Source organism: Pomacea canaliculata, linkage group LG12 (genome assembly GCF_003073045.1).
Source record: "Pomacea canaliculata isolate SZHN2017 linkage group LG12, ASM307304v1, whole genome shotgun sequence".
Classification (NCBI taxonomy): domain Eukaryota; kingdom Metazoa; phylum Mollusca; class Gastropoda; order Architaenioglossa; family Ampullariidae; genus Pomacea; species Pomacea canaliculata.
Window position 1 is genome coordinate 6,288,161 of NC_037601.1, and position 19,398 is coordinate 6,307,558.

Genomic DNA, 19,398 nt, shown 5'->3' on the forward strand with positions numbered 1-19,398 from the left:
TTATGATAATTTAAACAATTTCTTTTTTTTATAATGTGTTCAACGTCAGTTTTTAGTCCGCAGAAATAACTCGAAATTTGATTGGCTGAAGCGGGCGGTGCGGGCAGATTGAAATTTTGTGTGGTGTAGCATATGAAACTACAATTGAGAGGATTTCATACATTTAATATTTGTCATATATATAGATGGCTCACGTAGAAGACGATAGTCGATGGGACTATGATTGTCCTCAGTACATTGATTTTACAGTCCCATTGCAGTTTAATGACGGTGCAGACAAACTGTTTGGTAAGTAAAATTTTTGAAACTGGGTGTCGGAATTCGGTCGATCCTTTTGCTTACTTTTGAGACGCGGTGGTGCGACAAAAGTTTAAACAATAATCGTCGTGAAGAAAACAACAATAAAGATAGAGTAAACTATATATAATCCAAAATAAAGCAATCGATATTAGAAAAGAGATCAAATACGTACTGCTAAATTGCTAGTAAAAATTAGACTCGATTCTATGAAGGGAAGAAGAATCAAGGGAGATCTTAATCAGCTAAGACATTTCATGGTTGCGATGACATTCATTTGTATATATTTTTCTCCCCACAAACTAACATTAAAAGAAATTATTAGGGAAAGCTTTTTATCAGAAATACTTCTTCGCACAAATTTGTTTTTCACAGAGTTGAAACTCATATCTGGCTAACAGTAAATATGGAACAAATTTGAATAACTTCAATTACATTCCAAAATTCTGCTTTTCAATTTTGATGAATAATGAAATATGTATGTGGATCTCATGTATTAAGTATGCATACCCAGACAATATTAAAATGACTTTTTATGAGGGGGACATTAAATAAGCCATGACACCTAGGCAATGATAGTCAGTCCCTACTACTACTACTTTGGATGAGGTAATGATAGTTACCAAAAAAGAAAAAGAAGTTGCAGCAGCTTTTTATTTCTATTTTTTTTTTTTTTTTGCTTTTTTTGACACTTGTTGATCAGCATTACTCTAGACTTAGCTGCATGAACTGCTTATCAGCTGATGTTGTGGTAGCTGGTAATGTAATTTGTAGGTCATTTGCAAACAGTTTGATAAACTAATATTTGATTAAACCAGTTGATAAACCAGAAAGGTTTATACTATAAGAACAAATCTGATATATAGTAATCTGCTTCGAAATAGACTTAATTTTATTAGGTAGATCTATCTATTTCTCTTCATGCATCAGGTTGCACATAAGGCCTCAACCAGAGTCCGGTACCAATGTCGATCGGCTGAAACCCGCTCCAAGTGACCCCATGTCCAGCCCTTTCCTTTCTTCTCCCTTTCTACTGTTCTTCTCCAAGTTTCCTTTGGTGTTGGTTTCTGTAATATGCTTTTTTTACATGGTGGGGTTGTTAGCCCTACCACAACCTACTTTACCTCTAGGTGAGGTGTCCACCTTAGTTGCCTCTTACGACATGCCTGGCTGGATGGCAGGGACCCTATTCTTACAATGCTTGCTAGGCAAGCATACCCTGGGGTCCCACAGGGGTTATAAGGTAGATAGGTTCAGGAATTTCAGTTATGCCTACAGCTTTCGTGCTATTCCTTATTTTGTTTATTTTTCTATTATTGGTCAGCTCTGGCAGGTTCAGGATGATGTTATAATCATACCAGCAATTTCTTAAAACTGGAGTCATGTAGGAGGTTTTTAAATATGTTAACATTAGGTGCAATCTTTGTGTTCCAGACGGCAATTCCAAAGAGATGCTGCCCTTAGTAAAAACGTTTCTGTGGATGCTTGATTGTGTTGCATACAAACTTGAAGACTTTGTTAGTGTCAATATTATGAGTATGACTAATTGTAAGTTTGCATAAGATCTCACCTCACCTTGAAATTTTGAAAAGGTAACTGTAGCACTGCAAGATCTTCGTGTATAAAATTTAATAATCTTGTTGCTTTGAACCCTTTCTAGTACTAGAGACTCTTTTTTAGGATTTGTGACTTATTCAAAGATTGGGACCTTTTTTTAATTTGCCATGTTATATAGTATAAATTAATATGAGTGTCAGCTTTTAAAGATGTAAAAAACAAGTTCTAATTTTTTTTTTTCAAAATAGATTTGACAAATAGTAACCTTTGGAAATTTGTGTGATCTACTTCATGCTTGGATGGGGTTTGGCATTTAGATATATGAAGTTCCCTTGTTTATGACCACTGTTTTAGTTGAAAAATATGCATCAGGATGACATGGTTTTTCTGCAAATTGTATATCTAACTACTCAATAATATCTAAATATTGCTCGCTAACATTTTAGACTCCCCTGTGGGACCCCGGGGTATGCTTGCCTAGCAAGCATTGCAAGAATAGGGTCCCTGCCATCCAGCCAGGCATGTCGTAAGAGGCGCTAAGGTGGACACCTCACCTAGAGGTAAAATAGGTTTGGTAGGGCATAACGAACCCACCATGTAAAAAAATCCTGTTAACAGAAACTAAAATCAGAGAAACTCGTCACAGATGGCGAAGGTAATGAAAGCACACCAGAGAGACTGGACTAATGACGGACGACAGCCAAACCGAAAGGGAGCTGGCGCCCCGACAGCGGATTTACTGAAGCCGAGGCAGAAGTTGAGGGTGGGGGGTGCTGGAACGTCCAAACCTTGTACGCCAGACTGGCAGGATGCTCCAATTAGTCAAGGAGTTTGACAACTACAACTTGGACATCCTGGGAGTCAGTAAGGTCAGATGGACTGGCACGGGGAAAGAGGAGACTAGAGTCAGGACATACATCTTGTTCTCAGGAAGATCAGACGCTCAGCCTCTGAAGGAGTAGCTCTACTCCTCAACAAGAAAACGGAAAAGGCACTGCTGGAATGGAAGCCTTATGGACCCAGGCTTTTGAGAGCAAGATTCCATTCCAAGTACACCAAGCTGACAGTGCTCAGCTTGCTATGGCACCAACAAATGACTCTGAGGCAGAAGACAAGGATGCTTTTTACGATCAGCTCTCAGGCAGCCTCAGAAAGCGTTCCAGCCACGACATGTTGCTCATCATCGGCGATCTCAATGCCAAGGTGGGAAGTGACAACACCTGCAGGGAGCATGTCATGGGCAAACATGGAATGGGAACCATCAATGACAACGGAGAGAGACTGGCAGACTTTTGTGAAGAAAACAACCTACTGATTGGAGGCACACTCTTCCCACAAAAGTACATCACAAGGCAACATGGACATCACCAGATGGGATCACAAAGAACAGATAGACCATGTCATCATCAAACTCGAAAATGGAGAGCTCACTTCAAGATGTTTAGAGCCTACAGAGGAGCAGACATTGCCAGTGACCACACTCTTGTGATGAGCCACAGTTTCTCTGAAGCTTGCGTCGATCACGAGGAAAACAGGCACGTCAGCAGAGAGTGGACTCCGGCAAACTAAAAAATCCAGCCACCGAAAGGGCCTTTGCTATGGAAGTAAAGAACAGGTTCCAGGCACTAGAGAGACAACAAGAATGACCTTAGACGACTCAATCGAGTCTTACAGGAATCAGGAGAAAAAATACTGGGCTTCCAACGGAAAAAGAAAGAACAGTGGATCAGAGAAGAGACATGGAAGAAGATAGAAGAGAGAAAGTCAGCCAAACAAAGAATCAACAGCACCAGATCTGAACGCCTGAAAGGAACAACACAGACAAAGATATGCAAAACTGAAACAAGAGGTAAAGAGGATGACAAGAACTGACAAAAGATATCACATAGAGAAACTGGCAGATGAAGGCAGAAAATGCAGCAAGTAAAAATGACCTGAAGACACTGTACAAGATAAACAAACAGCTAAAACAACGGGTTTAAGAACAGTGATGTGCCAGTGAAAGACGTGAACGGTAATGTCGTCGAGGGAGAGGCAGGAAAACTACAGCGCTGGAGGGAGCATTTTGAGTCAGTTCTGAACAGACAGATCCCCTCAGCTTGCAGACATCCAGCCAGCAGCTATAGACCTTGACATCTGCACAGACCCACCAAGCCTGGAAGAAGTGACAGCAGCAGTCAAGACAATGAAGAGCGGCAAAGCACCAGGGGCAGATGGAATAACAGCAGAGATGTTTGAAAGCAGATATAAATGTGACAGCTCCCAAGCTGACTGAAATCTTCAGGCAAATTTGGGAATCAGGGCAGGTCCCTGTTGCGTGGAAGACAGGGCTCATCTTCAAGTTACCCAAGAAAGGAGATCTTGGAGACTGCAATAATTGGAGGGGCATAAACATTCTTTCCCTCACCAGCAAGGTCTTCAGCAAGATTGTTTTGTCAAGACTGACGGCAACTCTTGAGAAAGACCTCGACCACAGCAAGCAGGATTTCGCCCTGGGCGATCCTGCTCCGAACACATCTTCATTCTGCGACAGATTCTGGAGCAGAGCAATGAATGGAACACACCGCTGTACATCATATTTCATAGACCTGGAGAAGGCTTTTGACAGCATCCACCGCGAGTCCTTATGGAAGATCCTGAGGCATTACGGAGTCCCTGCAAAACTTGTTCAGGTCATTGCAATGCTGTACAGCGATTTCAAATCCAGGTTGTCTGTGACACAGAGCTCACAGACCCTTCAACGTCAGTACTGGGGTGAAGCAGCAGGCTGCATTCTGTCGCCGTTCCTCTTCATCCTGGCCATGGACTGGATCATGAAGACTTCCACGACAGCGAGAGGAGAGGGCTCAGATGGACCATGACTATGACAGCAACAACAGCACTGGAAGACTTGGACTTTGCTGATGACATTGCCTGCTGTCACACCGCCACCAAGACATGCAGGAAAAAACAAAGGCCTTCTCAGAAACAGCTGGAAACCTTGGCTTGAAGGTCAGCACAAAAAGACTAACAGTATGAGAGTGAACGCCAGAGTCCAAGACAGCATCAAACTAAATGGAGAAGAGATTGAGGAAGTTGACAGTTTCACCTATCTTGGTCCAAAATGTCAAACACTGGGGATGCGGAGGTGGAGATTCGAGCCCGACTGGCGAAAGCCAGTCAGGCCTTTGCCTCACTCAGGAGCACATGGAAGGCAAAAACATCAGCCAGAAGATCAAGCTGAGAATCTTCAAATCAAATGTGATCAGCACCCTCCTTTACGGATCAGAATCTTGGAAGATGACCAAAACCATCAGTAACAAGCTTGATGTCTTCCAAACAGATGCCTCAGGCGCATACTTAACATCTTTTGGCCAAACACCATCACCAACGAAGAACTCCACCGAAGAAGTGAACGAGTCCATCACCACGCAGGTTCAACGAAGGCGTTGGCGATGGATTGGACATGTGCTCCGCCAGCAGACAGCAGACCTTTCCAGAGTCGCCTACGATGGACTCCAGACGGCCGAAGAAAACGAGGCCGCCCAAAGGAAACTTGGAGAAGAACAGTGGAAAGGGAGATGAAAGGAAAGGGCTGGACATGGGGTCACCTAGAGCGGGTTTCAGCCGATCGACATCAGTGGCGGACTCTGGTTGAGGCCTTATGTGCAACCTGATGCACAAAGAGGAATAGATAGAATAGATAGATAGAACATTTTAGACTTTTGAGACTGAGCATAAAACTATTTAATACTTCCTATTTATAACTGACTTTTGTTCTTACCTTAAAATATTCCCATTATTTGATCCTGCAGCATGATTTCTTTAATTGTTCCTTTATTTTTGTAGAGCAAGGACTTATTGGAGAAGGTCCAAGTGTTACTTCACAGCATGGTAAGTTTATGGTCTATTCTAATAAAGTTGCCTAATCAGATTTAGCTTCAGCAATGAATGATGGAGAAAGATGTAAGGTCTCTGTGACCATTGCAGACTCTGTTGCATAATAGATTTCAGATTCAGAGTGACAAATGCAGAACTAAATGAGGGATTCAATCTAAACATTGAACTTGCAAAAACATTCAAAGGCAATATATTAACAAATTCAAGCAGACTAGAGCAGCTTCCTTAAGCAAATACTAGAGTATGCATAGAATTTTGTAAAAATCTGATTCTGACTTTACTAAATGTTCAGTCCTTAAAACCCTACATTTTAATTACTAAACTCTGGCTACCTCAATGGTGTGTGTAGGTGGTGTATATGTATATAAGTCGATTCATGTTGTATGATTCTGGATGATCTGACGATCGTGATGGTATCAAAACAATTTTCAAGTTTTGAAACAAACATTCTGAAAAGATAGGAATTATTTTTATGTTTTCTTGAAGAAATGTAACCACAGATAGATAAAGTTTGTTTCTGAAAATTATTATGATAAACTTTTAAGGTGTATTTTTATGTCTTTCAAGTTACAATGTGTATCTTTGCCATAAAAAAATGCATTTTGGTCAAGAATACTTAGTCTTCATCTTTCCTACAGCTACGTTGGTGTGTGAGGCAACTAGCCATCCTCAAAATAAGGCAGAAAATCATTCACCAGAGAAACAAGTTCATTTGGTTGAGGAAACTCACAGAGAAGAGCCTCTAGAAGTACCCAAAAATTCATCAAACAGCTCAGGTATTTTATCCATTAATTAATTTAAGAAACATCTTTTCCCTCAATTTCTTTCACACAAATATAGTCTATTGTTGCTTGTTATTGAGACAGGAGTTTATTAATTTTGTTTCCTGTTGTTTTTTTTTTTTGGCTTTCAAAGAGAAAGCCCCTGAAGTCAAATCGCATTTTCTTTACATGAAGGGAAACCCTACCTTTAATTTTTATTCAAAGTCTTTTTATTGCTTTTTGTGTATTATTTTAATGTGAGATGAAAAGAAGCATGCAGTAAATGATTTGATCTTGTTCACATCATGAATCATGTTTTTGCAGATGCAAAGTCCCTGGAGAAAGGAAAGGAACGGAAGCCAAGCAATTTGATCTGCTCTCTGGAGGAGTGGAGGCATCCTGGAAAACATGCATCATCAGGACCAGAGTATGTGATATTCATTTTTTAAAAATGCTGATAATTTGACACATCTTTTTTCAACTTTTAACATGCTTACTGTACTGTACTGTTACTTATGTATTGAACTTTGTAAATGCATCATGAATTTTGAGAGTTTGTCCCGTCGACTTTACAGTGGTTCTGAGGGGATTGCTCTACCTTAGATTTGTTTATTTTTTTTGTTTATTTTTTGTGTTTATTTTTTTTGGTGGTCGTGCTTCAACTTGGATAAAAGCAATTGGACCTTCATCTTGTTTAATGTGCTTCTGCTGCGTTTTTCATCCTTTTTCTGGTTGCATATAGAATGTTATTTCCTAAGTGCAAATTGTTCAAACTATTTGTAGAATTAGATTACCACCATGTTTCGCTTGCTTTGGCAACAACAATGGTTGCAGTAAATAAAATAAAGTGATGAATCACACATTTTGTTTCAGTTTATGGTAGATAAATTATTCATTATATTCTCCACATTAAGAGTGGCAACCCTCTTCTCCCACTTCACGAATCTCCAAATCAAGGACAGCAGGTGCAGAGGGCTGCTGTGTTTAGGTACCTTAGTCGGTACAGTGATCGACGGAGGCTCTCCTTTAGCGCTCACGTGAACCAAGTGTACAAAAAAAGGCCCAGCAGAGGCGTACTTCTGAGGAGACTTCGCAGCTTCGACGTCAGCTCTGGGGTGGCTGGAGACTGTGTACAGGTCTCTCTTGTTGAGAGCATCCTCTCATTCAACATTCGCTGCCTGGTATGTGTAGCACGTTCTACTAGTCAAAGACAAGGAAGGCTGCCAGAATCATCCACCAGGCAAGTAAAATTATTGGTCAAGCACAGTGCCACTTTCTGACTTGTACCTTCATGCAGTCAGAAGGAATGGCACATAACAATCATTTCGGACCTGAAACACCCTCTTCCACACTAGCTTTCCAGCTGTTGCCCTCAGGCAGGCGCTATAAGGTACCACGCATAAGGAAGCTGCCTACAGGTCGCTTCGTGCCAGCAGCCATCACCATCCTAAATAAAGGCACAAGGACTCAGGAGGAATCAAACAGAGACTGAAGAAGAGAGAGTGCTGACATCTATTGTCAGCCATCAGCCTCTGTGTGTCATTCTTGTCAATGACATTTTCTGGACGCGCAGCAACGGTAAAAGTTGAAAGAAAATACAAATAGCAAATAAACAACTGGTCAATGCGTACGTGTCATCTACGGTGTCACCGATCACCGCAACTAAAAAATATATCCATGGTATTTTATTGCCATGGCATAGCGTCGCACGAACTGTTCATCCTACATTTGTGCGAGTTTGTTGCTGTCTCGCGTAGAAGTCACTGCGATCTGCGCGTTATTTCGGTATTTACACGATAGTCCCCGACTGTCATTTTTGGTACTGTCATCTGACACAGACACTGTTACCTCTGCACCAGGCATTGTCACAAAGAGTTCTGTGGTGATGTGGTTTGGAAGAGTACATACCACCTGGCGTTTCTCTTCACTGTCGTCATCCTGAAGGTTATGGCGCCTCCCGCAGTTGAATGTCGCTATATCTTGGAGTATACAAATGATCGTCTAGGTCCACAAGAAGGACTGAATTAAAAAGTTTCGGCATGGTGGTCTTGCATTAACCTCTGTGAAGTGGCTGGTGTCTGGACGTCAGACCCACGTCTTGATCCTGGAACGGGCGTTGTTGCCAGCGGCCTAGACCCAGTCCTTTTGTTGACAATGTCTTCTCCAGATGAGCTTCATAAAGCCGCAGGCTGCCTGTATGCTGCCTGGCCACATCTGCGGTAGAGTGCCATTATCGATCAAGGACGTTCTTCCTAGTAGAAAAGCGAACGCTCGTCTCCTGCGCTCACTTGTGACCAACCATCGACCAGGTCCTTGACCACCAGGATAGGGAACGTCCTCAGACGGCCGTAAACATGTCCACCACGCGAATGCCCACACCACTCTGAGTTTGTTTAGCTGTAAGTCCTCGTATGTGCCTCGCCCGTGCCACTCGTCAGTGACGCGTCGTTACCGTCACTGCCGGTGTCGAGCAACGCATCCATCAACGCCATATATGACAAGCACTCCGCCGTCGACACTTTCCAGTCAGGCCAGCTACACTTTATTTCCCTGATCCTGTTACGGAAAACGGGGGGCAGTCCTTTCCCTGACCGGTCGGGCTGCAGTCCTTCCGAGATGGTGTCAATCGCCGCCACTTGGGAGTGCTGGTTCGACGCTCTGCGCCGCCTTCTACCTCGCCTGCTTAAATTCTGGAGCTTCGCGGCGTATCGTCGACCACCTCATCACGTTTGCTGTGGCATGATGTCGACAGTATCGCCGTCGCCTCCACTGGACACCCAGATCTTTCTAGGCGTATCTATTGCGTCATGCGGAAGCATCATAAATCGACGTCTGGCAGGTCCTCAGTGAGCAAGATGTAACCACGAGCCGCATTCTGACACATGGGGTTTATGGCGAGAGCTAACTCGACCTCTGTTTCAATCTCGTCGACACTCGTTGGTCACCGGAAACTACTGAAAGCGGACTAACTAGTATGCTCGTAGAGCCTCTGCCCACCCAACGGATAGCATCATGGTCCTCTGTACTAATCTTCTGTCGTGGGCTTCTGCCCGTGATGAACAATGTTTCCTTTTGTTCAGCAGTGCTTTTAGGCCCTTGGTCACCCAAGGTTTGTTGTTAGGATAAACATACACTGCTTTGATGGTCTGGTGCAATCAACACTATTTTACTCCTCACTTTTACTCCTAACTGTATGTTAAATGTCTGTATGGGTATGTGAGCAAAGACAAATTTCTGCCCTGGGTCTCCTGGGCAGACAATAAAGTCTGTTTTGATTTGATTTGATTTGATTTGATTACTCAATATCTCCTCCTTATTCTCTTGATGTCACTAACCTTTGTTCTCTGGAGTTGTTACTGTTAAATCTACAGCCGGAACACAGCGAGTCTTTGCGTTGTTCTTTCTTTGACATCTTTGTGATTATTTTATGACCTTGTTCAGCACAATGAGTCCACCTTTGGCAAAGATATTGCGCTTTATAAATTCTCACTTTATTATTAATTTTTTTAATTGCTGATAAAAGTGATCTATTGACCTTTTCTTAATTTTGTCTGTCTTTAGAAGGGTATCATTCTATCAGTTTAATAAGATCAGGGATGTTCTGTTGTATTAGTAAAATTAAAATAGTATTGTTTTATGAGCAAAAAAAAGTGAAATAGCATTTCTTGTATTTGTGTGATGAATTTTTCACTTTTGATATTCATGTGCTTTTGAACTGTTTTTATGTAGACTTCTTGTTCACAGTGAATCAAGTGATAAAAAGAAGCCTCGTAGGAGTGCTGAAAAAACTATGCAAGAAATTGCAAAGATGGCACCCAAGATGGGACTGCAACGAACTTGGTCTCTTAGACTCCAGAAGAGTAGCTCTGCATCTTTACTTCCCGATGTCAAGACAAGTGAACAAACAACCTCAGCAGCTGAGTCTAAACCCCCACGAAATCCTGTGAGAGGTTTGTCTGCAAGGCGATTGCGCAGCAACTCCATAACACAACTTAAAAAGGAAAGTGAGGCACCTAAGATGCAGAAGATGCCTCAACGTGAATTGTTGTCAGGGCCACAGTGTTTAAAGTATGTATCCATACACAAAAGTTGAAAATTTGCAGACTTTTAAGTTGTTCAGACATATCAGAATTTGATGCTGCTTATTTTTCAAAACTTTACTTGCACAGAAAATAATTATTTTGGTTTTGTGTATTATACCTACCTCAAACTGTTAGGTTAGTCAGTTAACTAACAACCTATAGAAAGGTTTTTAAATGAATGTGTTAGGGTTTGTTTTTTTTTAAATGTTCTATATATATATAGTGAAATGACAATTTTTTTTGTTTCTTTCAAATATTCTTTTGCTAATTTGGTAAGCATTTGCTGTTATCAACTGAACTACTGCCAAAAATATTTTATGCAGATAATATCATTCACTCTTTTTCTCCTTCCATATACTTTTCTGATAAGCATAGGCTGCAAAATATTGTGAATATATACATGTCTTGAATGCACATTTAAAATATGCACTTGTACCAATTAGTCCTGAAGTGCAATGCCAATTGATAGTATTTATTGTCAACTTTACTTTCCTTGTGCCAGAATGCCAGCAGAGGGTTCTGGCTCATCAAAAGTGAAAACAACAGAAGAGCTGGAATTGGAGCACATTAAGCAAATGAAAAAGGAACTTAAGCACAAGCTACGGCTGGCCCAAGAATCCTATAAGAAGGCAATGACAGGAGCACCCTGTGCAGTGCGGCCTGCCCATTCTTCGAGGGATCTAACTGTGCCCCAGGAGTTTCATTTTCATACTGATGCTCGGCTCAAGTCACAATCTAATGAGGAGAAAAATGCTACAGAGGAAAAGACAGCTGCAGACTTTGTCAAGTCTCTTCGGTCTCATACCCTTGTGTCATCTGTAAGTTTGCTGTCTATGAAGATTCTTTACTCTTTCCCTCCTATTTCCTTGTTCAGTTTCAAGAAAAATGCAAATGAAATGGAAAGTTGATCTTAAATGATCAACACTGATGCTCTGAATTGTTTCTGCTTACAGTTTCGGTTTTAAGCAAACTGTTCATTTTCACAATTGTGATCCTTGAATTTTAATCCCAAGTGTGCTTGAATTTGAAATATTTTTAAAAAATCACGATAAAAAAACCTTAACATGACAAAAAAGATAACTCAAAGTAATAATTAAAGTTCAAAATTAAAAGAAAGAAACCATTCCTACCTCATTCTGTCATGAAATAGTATTCTTGTAAATCAAAAAGAAATTAAGTATATGAAGTTGTATTTGCAAAATAAAATTTTGATATATGGTTACACACAATCGATGTTCACTGCGATGTTTAGTACTGTAGTCAGTAGATAATAATAGTCGCACACTGTGTAGAAAGGAATAAAGATTAACTTAAGGGTCAAAAATATGAAAAATTATTGAATGTGATTGACACAGGTGGGCTGAAAGGTCCAGACATATTTGTCCACTGGAGTTAATAATGTTTGTTTGCATACAAGTTCTCACACGCTGCCATACTCTCTTGCAATGAAAAACCAACTGGCTCTAATCTGTAACAGTTGCACATTATTTGATAAGAAAGACATTTTCTGTCACACCGTTCTTTTCTGCTTTGCTCAGCTCTCATAATTAAATGGCATGATCCCCAGATCCACAATGATTTCATATTTTTAGTATGTCAAACCTTTACTTTTTCCAAGTTCTCTTTCTCACTAATAATATATTTTTTTAAGAGTATATAGTTGCTTAAATTCTGTAATCTTCGTGAATGGAAGTGCTGTGAAAAATTATAATCCGTTTTGGTTATGCAATTGCTTTTAGTTTCTTTTTTTAAGTGCCTGCAATTTCCATTTTAACATCATTTCTCTATTGTTATTATGAATTTCAAAATTGAAGGAAAGCTTTATTTGTTGCTATAAAAGTTTTTTTATAGATAACAAGAATTTAGTAGGTCAGGTATTTTCTGCGCTTATTAATACATGGCTTAACCCTGTGGAGATAGAAAAAAAGATCTAGGAGAAATGGGGAAAGGTGTAACAAATTACAAAAAGTATGTATGTCTAAAAGAATTTTGCACCAAAAATCTGAGACTTGGCCTTGTTTGCAGGAGTCATCAACAGGACCAAAGATGTGCACCCTTCCCCAACCATTCCACTTGTCTGAAAAGAAAGCAAAGCAAGAAAAGCCTGCAACTGTCACAAAGTTTGAATCTACAGCAGAGAAGATTACAGCATTTCACAAGCGCACACCAGAAAGATTCCATGTTCGTCCACGAAGTATGTTTCTCTCTTGTGCCCTTCATTCTTGCTTCAGAAATTTAAGTGCTAAAGGCAGCTGATACAAGAATCAAACAAGCAGGAAATTTATTACTTGATAGCAATTAGTATATGATAATGAACTGGTTGAATCAACCATAGATTGATCTGCCAATCTGGGCAGATAAAATGTACTTGGTATAATGGTCCTTTTTGTCTTTCAGATTCAAGATTCTTTGTTAATCATTTCACCCTTTAAAGGATATTGAGATATTAAAAATATATATACACACAAATTCACACATATATATCTATCTTTATGTACAATATCTCTCACTCATACCTACACACGTGTGTGAGCACACAAGCACTTGGTTTGTAACAGGTAACATAATAAAATTTAATTTTCTGTTATCACTCATTCTTTCCCTTTTCTATCCCTTTAAAACCCTTTAAAATATATTTTTGTTTGTAATAAAATAAATCCAAGTATATAAACACATGTAATCAAATGATAAACTTTTATCATAGAGTGTTTCTGCTTTTCTCTTTCATTCTTACCTAAGTCACAGACGCTCACTCATATCTGCTTATATATGTGTTTATAAATCTCTCTCCCCCCCTCCTTTTCAGGCATAGAGAAAGCAAAGGTGAAGCGTGCTCGATCAAATTCCCCAGCAAAGCTGACTGTTCCCCGCACACCCAACTTGCAGTGCGTGGCCGTCATCGTCCCATTCATGTTCTTTCTCAAAAGGAGCTTGAAGATCTGGAGATTGAGGAGATGAAAAAGTATGAACATGTACTTTCTTGAACAAATGTTTTTTGTGTTGATGAAAAATTGGGGGCTGTAATATTTCAGCATTAAAAAGGGGGTACAGCATCAGATTTGTCTAAATAGTGAAGAAGCATAGCAATTAGTCATTTGTATTTCTGTTTCTTTGCCTTAAGGGTTTTTGTAACTTATGTGGGTTTATCAGAAATCAGTTCAAGGCACGGCCAGTCAATGAAAAGATTCTGAGCAATCCTCATTGTGGTGTGAAAAAAGTACCCAGCAAACCTCCCACTGAGCCCGAGGAGTTTGCCTTATCTTGCAACCTGCGTGGCAGAAATGAGACCAAACACGAGGAGGAGGAGGACAACCACTATGAATTCCATGCTAAGCCTTTAAATAAGAAGATTTTGGAGGGGCCTGTGGTAAGCTAGTTTCCTTTTGTGTCTTTTTTAAAACCCACAGTCATGGACTCTTTGAGTGTCAGAGGGTATACTTGCTTCGATTTTCAGCAAAACTGTCAGCAACTTCTAATTTTTTAATTTTTTTTTTGTTGTTCCTTTTGCCTTAGCAGAAGTAAAGGCCTTATCCTGGGGATTTAGGCACTTTGTGGATAATCTTTTTCTTCCTGTTCCCTAAAGACAAAGGACGTGAAAGGCTTTTATAGATTTTTTAATAATCTATGCACAATATCATGATTTTCATTTTATTTGATTCACTACAAATGTTATGAAAAATATGTGAGTCAGTATTTTCTTATTTACAGGGCATAAAGCCTGTACAGCCAACTTTGCCAACAGTTCCAAAGTCGCCAGCATTTGCTCTCAAGAACAGAATTCGGTTGCCTTTGGAGCTTCCTGAAGAGAATGTAAGAGAAACATCTTTTGTTTTATGTCCTTATCGCTTTCACCAACTTGCTTAATTACAATGTTTGAAAGTACTCTTGAATCATTAAGACTAAATACCTTTATTGCTCTAGGCAGATCTAGGCTGAACAGATTAACAACTACTTGTCTTGAATGTCTTGAAAATCAAATGTTTAGATTTTTGTCATGAGTTTTGCACACTCTATGCAAGTGGTGGTGGGTGCGTGAGATCGTGAATACTTTACAATATTGGGCACGTTTAGTCCAAAAGATAAGTTGAAATATTCAGCATACTTCATCCTAAAAATGTTGGCAAAGCCTTTAACTATTGCGTTTTGTGCAGTCAAAGTTGCTTAAAAAAAAAAAAGAAAGAAAACACAAACAAGAGGCTGCAAAAAGTCAGCTTTTCTCCTTTAGACCAAATGGTGCTTCTGTGCCTGAAAGTATTAGTTAATATAGGTATATAATAGTTCTGGTATTATTACAATGATGTTGCAGCCTGAACCATATCAGAGTGTAAAGATGAAGCCAGTGCCACACATAGGAATCCCATTTCAGCCCAAGCTGGTGCACCAGCATACGATTCCTGAACCTTTCACAGTCGAACTGCGTAGTAAGGCTATGATTGCTCAACGAGAAGAAAAAATCAAACAGACCCTGGAAGAAGAAAAGCGGGTCTGTTTCCTTCTATTAGTTTTTTTTTTAAAGTTGTGTGTAAGTTTTTCACTTTCTACCATTTCTGAATTTTTACAAAAATAATTTGACAGCAGTTACTTTTATTTGCAAGGTAAGCCCTGATGATCAGAGTTTTTGGAAGTTAGTCTTGCACTATGGTGACTAGATTTTAAACCAGTCTAGAGGTCTTGTAAAGATTTTGAGACATAGCACCAGAACTTCATAAAGACAGTGAAGTAAACTTTTCAACAGGCTCGAGAGTTCCATGCCCAGCCTCTGCCAAGTTTGGAGCCTGGTGAACTTCCCCCCAAGATGGCCCGTGAGCCTACCAAGCCAGAGCCTTTTATGTTGGAGACTGATGTACGAGGCTCCAAGTACACACAGGAGATAGTGCAGAAGGTGGGCAGCTCAAAGGTACATAGTGTGGTTTGTTATAGCTTGGGGAATACACTTTTTGTGCGCCAGTGGCTTTGCTTTGGCAGTTCTGTATATTTTACATTCTTTTTCTGAGAAGAAAAATGCGATGCATTCCTCAAGTTTTGCATTTTCGCTTCAAAGAAAGAAAGCTTAGCTTTTAAGTCATGTGTTGCATTTATCTTTGCTTATGTTTTTATTTTAAGTAATGCAAACTGATTGCTTTGTGACTGGTTGGTCCTAATTTGCCTTCTGTATGTTTATGGTGCAAATGTCTGTTTCATTTTAGGATGACATAATGCTTTAGCTTAATTGAAAGAACAGAGTTTTATGGCACAACAACATATTGGAAGTGCATGATGTCTTCTATATACATGTGTATGATAGTGAACTGCTGTTCTTGCTTCACTTACATTCTTTTAAATAGTCAAGTGCTCAGGCATTCCTTTTGTAGCTTGCATTGGTGCAATAGCAAATCTCCTCAACGTTGAATTCTAAACATATCTTTTTCCAAGAGAAAATTTCCCTTGGAAAGAAATAAGTATTTACAACTGAAGTTTGATATTAAGCACACCAGCTATTGTATATGCACAAATGAAAAGAAAATTACCCAGGGTGCCTTCTACAATTTGGTACCTGCTGAAAGATGGTAGATTGGAGGATAAATATATAAGCTGTGGACTAAACTAATTGCATCCCTGCCATTTGTCCATATTTTAAAGGCCTCTTTGGAAAGCATGATTTCTTGATGAAACGTTTTGGAGGTGCGGAGGTGAGATTCTTTGCAATGTACAAAGCTTGTGAAAATGCATGCTGAGCTATATTGCATTGTCCGTAGATAAACATTGGTATGTTCCTAATTTCAGTTGAAAGATGAAGAGGAGCAGAAGAAAGCGATGGTATTCAAGGCTCAGCCCAACCTCATCATCTACAAAGAACCCTTCTTGCCAGCAAAGTCCACCAAGCCACTTACAGGTGTGTAATGCTGTAAATAATCATCCTGTGATTTCTCCCATTTTGTTCCTTAAAATTTCTGACACCATTTTCTCTAAATTGTGTGAATGGCTTCATGCAATGCCCCTACTCTTGATGCTTTTGAACAAAATGTCTGAAACTTTGTTTTACAGTCTTTTTGCCTTGAAATATTTTTATAATTGCAGAAGTATCTGATTTTGAGCTGAACTCTGAACGGAGAGCAGCACAACGTGAAGACTTTGAACTGCGCAAAAAGGAGAGAGAAGCCGAGTTGGAGGGTCAGCGTCGACTTCGAGAACAGCGACAGAAGGAAGAAGAAGAGGCTGCTATAGCTAAACTACGAGCAGAAATGGTCCACCACCCTAATCCCATCCGCCGATATGCACCTGTTGTTGTCAAGCCAAGTGACAAACCACTCACAGAAGCTGAATCTCCCCGGTTTTCTGAGCGTCTTCGAGCCAAAGTGCGTCTGTGATGGGAGACGGCAACAACTTACTTTTTTTTTTGTGGCTTCAATCTGGAAACTTCATGGCCAGAGTTTTTCAAATGTTTTACTGCCTGTGGTTTGTGTGCATGTTGATGAAAAACTATTGTCAGCATATTGCAATATCAGTCATTGAACTTCTAGAGAAATTAATGACAAAGTGGTTGGATTACACCTTTACAAACTGTGAAGGCTCACTATTTAACAGCAGTTTTGGAAGGTAACAAAAAGTTTTAGGAAGTGCTAGTATTATACCTTATGGTGTGTATTTGGAGTGTTGTAATGTACTCATAGGTAGATGAATATTAAATACTCTAGTGGTACTCTCAACAGTTGCTTATGAAATGTTTGTCTTGAGTTAGCACCTGTTTGCGTGCATGTATCTGCAAATTTGTGAGTGAAAGCTATGCAGGCACGGAGCATTTTATATTATGAATTATGTTTCTATTATGCTTGAATTAGAGATACAACGGACGTAACTGGGATAAAACAATGTAAAATTCTGTTAAGCTGCTAAGGAAAATGTGAACAGCTGCTTTATACTGACTTACAGAATTCACAATTACATACGTGTCAGGAGAACACTTATATATGTGCTTGTTTCTAAGCTTTGCTTGGCAGCAAGTGTGAAATGCACTTTGTTGTGCGCTTGAGACTAATTGGTCTTAAAAGTGACCTTTAAAGGCTAAGTCATGCCATTTGCAGTTTAGAAATGAGTGGACTTAGTTTATGACAAGATGCTAATCCCCTAAATCTGAGACAATGAATGACTAATGAACATTACAATTCTCACGTGTGCTTTGGAAAGACTGTATTTCCTACATTACAAAAGAAGACTTACTTTTAAGGCAGCTTCTCATTATCATATGCTTGAACTTCTTGCACTGGCTGTAGCCTTCAATAGTTTAAGACTACAGAATATAGATAAATCCACCTTTGCCTTTTCCCACACCCTAAGAAAAATCACATATTTTTGTGACAAATTATGTTTTCCTGTTTCAGGTTGGTTTTATGCTTGACTCTAAATGGTTATTTTAGTGGGATTGTTGCATTTTTCTGAACAGCATGAGCGCACACACACACAGAGGTGGGATCACTGGCTGGAAGCAGAAGCTGGCTTTGATTTTCAGGTGCTGAATATAATCAGGTCATGATTTCCGATTTGCAGCGATCTCATAATAAGTTGTAGATGTGGAATCAACATTAAAGAATTGTCTCCTTTATGCATACTTTAGAGAATCAAGTGTTTTTGCTTTAGACAGCTTCAACTCGTTGCATATGAACCTGATGCACAAGCTGTAAAAGGAATTACATTTAAGTAATATCTGAAAGCAAGTAAAATTGTATTTCTTGTAAAATTATAACTGAATTTATTTTTTAATCTGAAACTTATGAATGTCAGACACACATCTTACATATGATCTTGTTAGTGTGCATGCATTGTTTGGTGTAATTTGACTGAAATAACAAATGAAATTGTGGGATTGTTAAAGGTAACATGAATAAATTCTTCAGAAAGCATTTAGTGTTCTCAAATTACTTAAAAGCATATTAATAATAAATGCAACATTTGTAAAGTGCATACTTGTATACTCTTAGCGTCTAAAAACAAGAATGATACCTGGACAGCATATGAGAGACAGGAAAACAAAGGAATAACATATGAACTATAAAAGAATAAACAACAGTACTAATGATGAATAAAAACAAATACAGAAAGTGCAAAGAACAATGAATGTGGTCAAAAATATGAAAATGATAAAAGACTACAACCAGATCAGCCTGTTTCAAGTCCTGTGTATTAACATTAACAGTGATTCTGCAAATCTTTGGTGGATACTGAAGGTAGGTTGGTTTCTAGCTCAAGTTGCATCAGCATCAGCATCCACGATTTTCTTGACAACTCTGGTTAGTTTATTCCTTGTTTTTTCTGAGGAGCATAGGGCCACAACAACACCTCAACAGACAACACCCCACCCCCTCAGTTGGGCCCATATGGTTCCAGCGTCCTTTGCCTTACTCTCTACTGTTCTTTTCCAGGTCTGCTGTAGTCTCCCAACTTTCCTCTTCCCCTGAGGGTTCCAGTCAAGTGCCTGCTTGGCAATGGTGTCAGCTGGTTTGCACAGGGTGTGTCTTATCCTCCTCCATTTGCACCTGATGTCTTGGCTAGTGGCATTCTGGTTGGTTCTTTTTCCACATGCTGTTGTGGAGATTTTTTTCAGGCCATCTTATTCCCAGAATATGGCAAAGGTCTGGAGCTTGTTGTTGATGGTGTTTGTCACTCTCCAGGTTTCAGAACCATACAATAGGACTGCCTTCACATTGATGTTGAAGATGCGGGTCTTACTGCAGAAGGATAATGCTGGGGAGTTCCAAATGGGGCGAAGGCTGTTGAAAGCATGTCTGGCCTTGTTGATGCAACTTTAGATGTCATCGTCCGCTCCATCATCCTTGTTGACAATGCTC

The 19,398-nt window shown here is 39.7% G+C and overlaps 1 protein-coding gene across 1 annotated transcript; it reads left to right on the forward strand.

Annotated features, from left to right (window-relative positions):
* Positions 1–78: 78 nt before the first annotated feature.
* LOC112576564 (targeting protein for Xklp2-like) lies at positions 79–18,453 on the forward strand. The gene is given in 15 exon segments (XM_025259112.1): positions 79–288; positions 5,683–5,727; positions 6,372–6,509; positions 6,819–6,921; positions 10,239–10,562; positions 11,079–11,394; positions 12,602–12,770; positions 13,389–13,466; positions 13,469–13,538; positions 13,727–13,943; positions 14,285–14,386; positions 14,883–15,059; positions 15,312–15,473; positions 16,340–16,448; positions 16,634–18,453. Coding segments are annotated over 15 exon segments (2,403 nt in total). The 5' UTR covers positions 79–185; the 3' UTR covers positions 16,924–18,453.
* Positions 18,454–19,398: the final 945 nt, after the last annotated feature.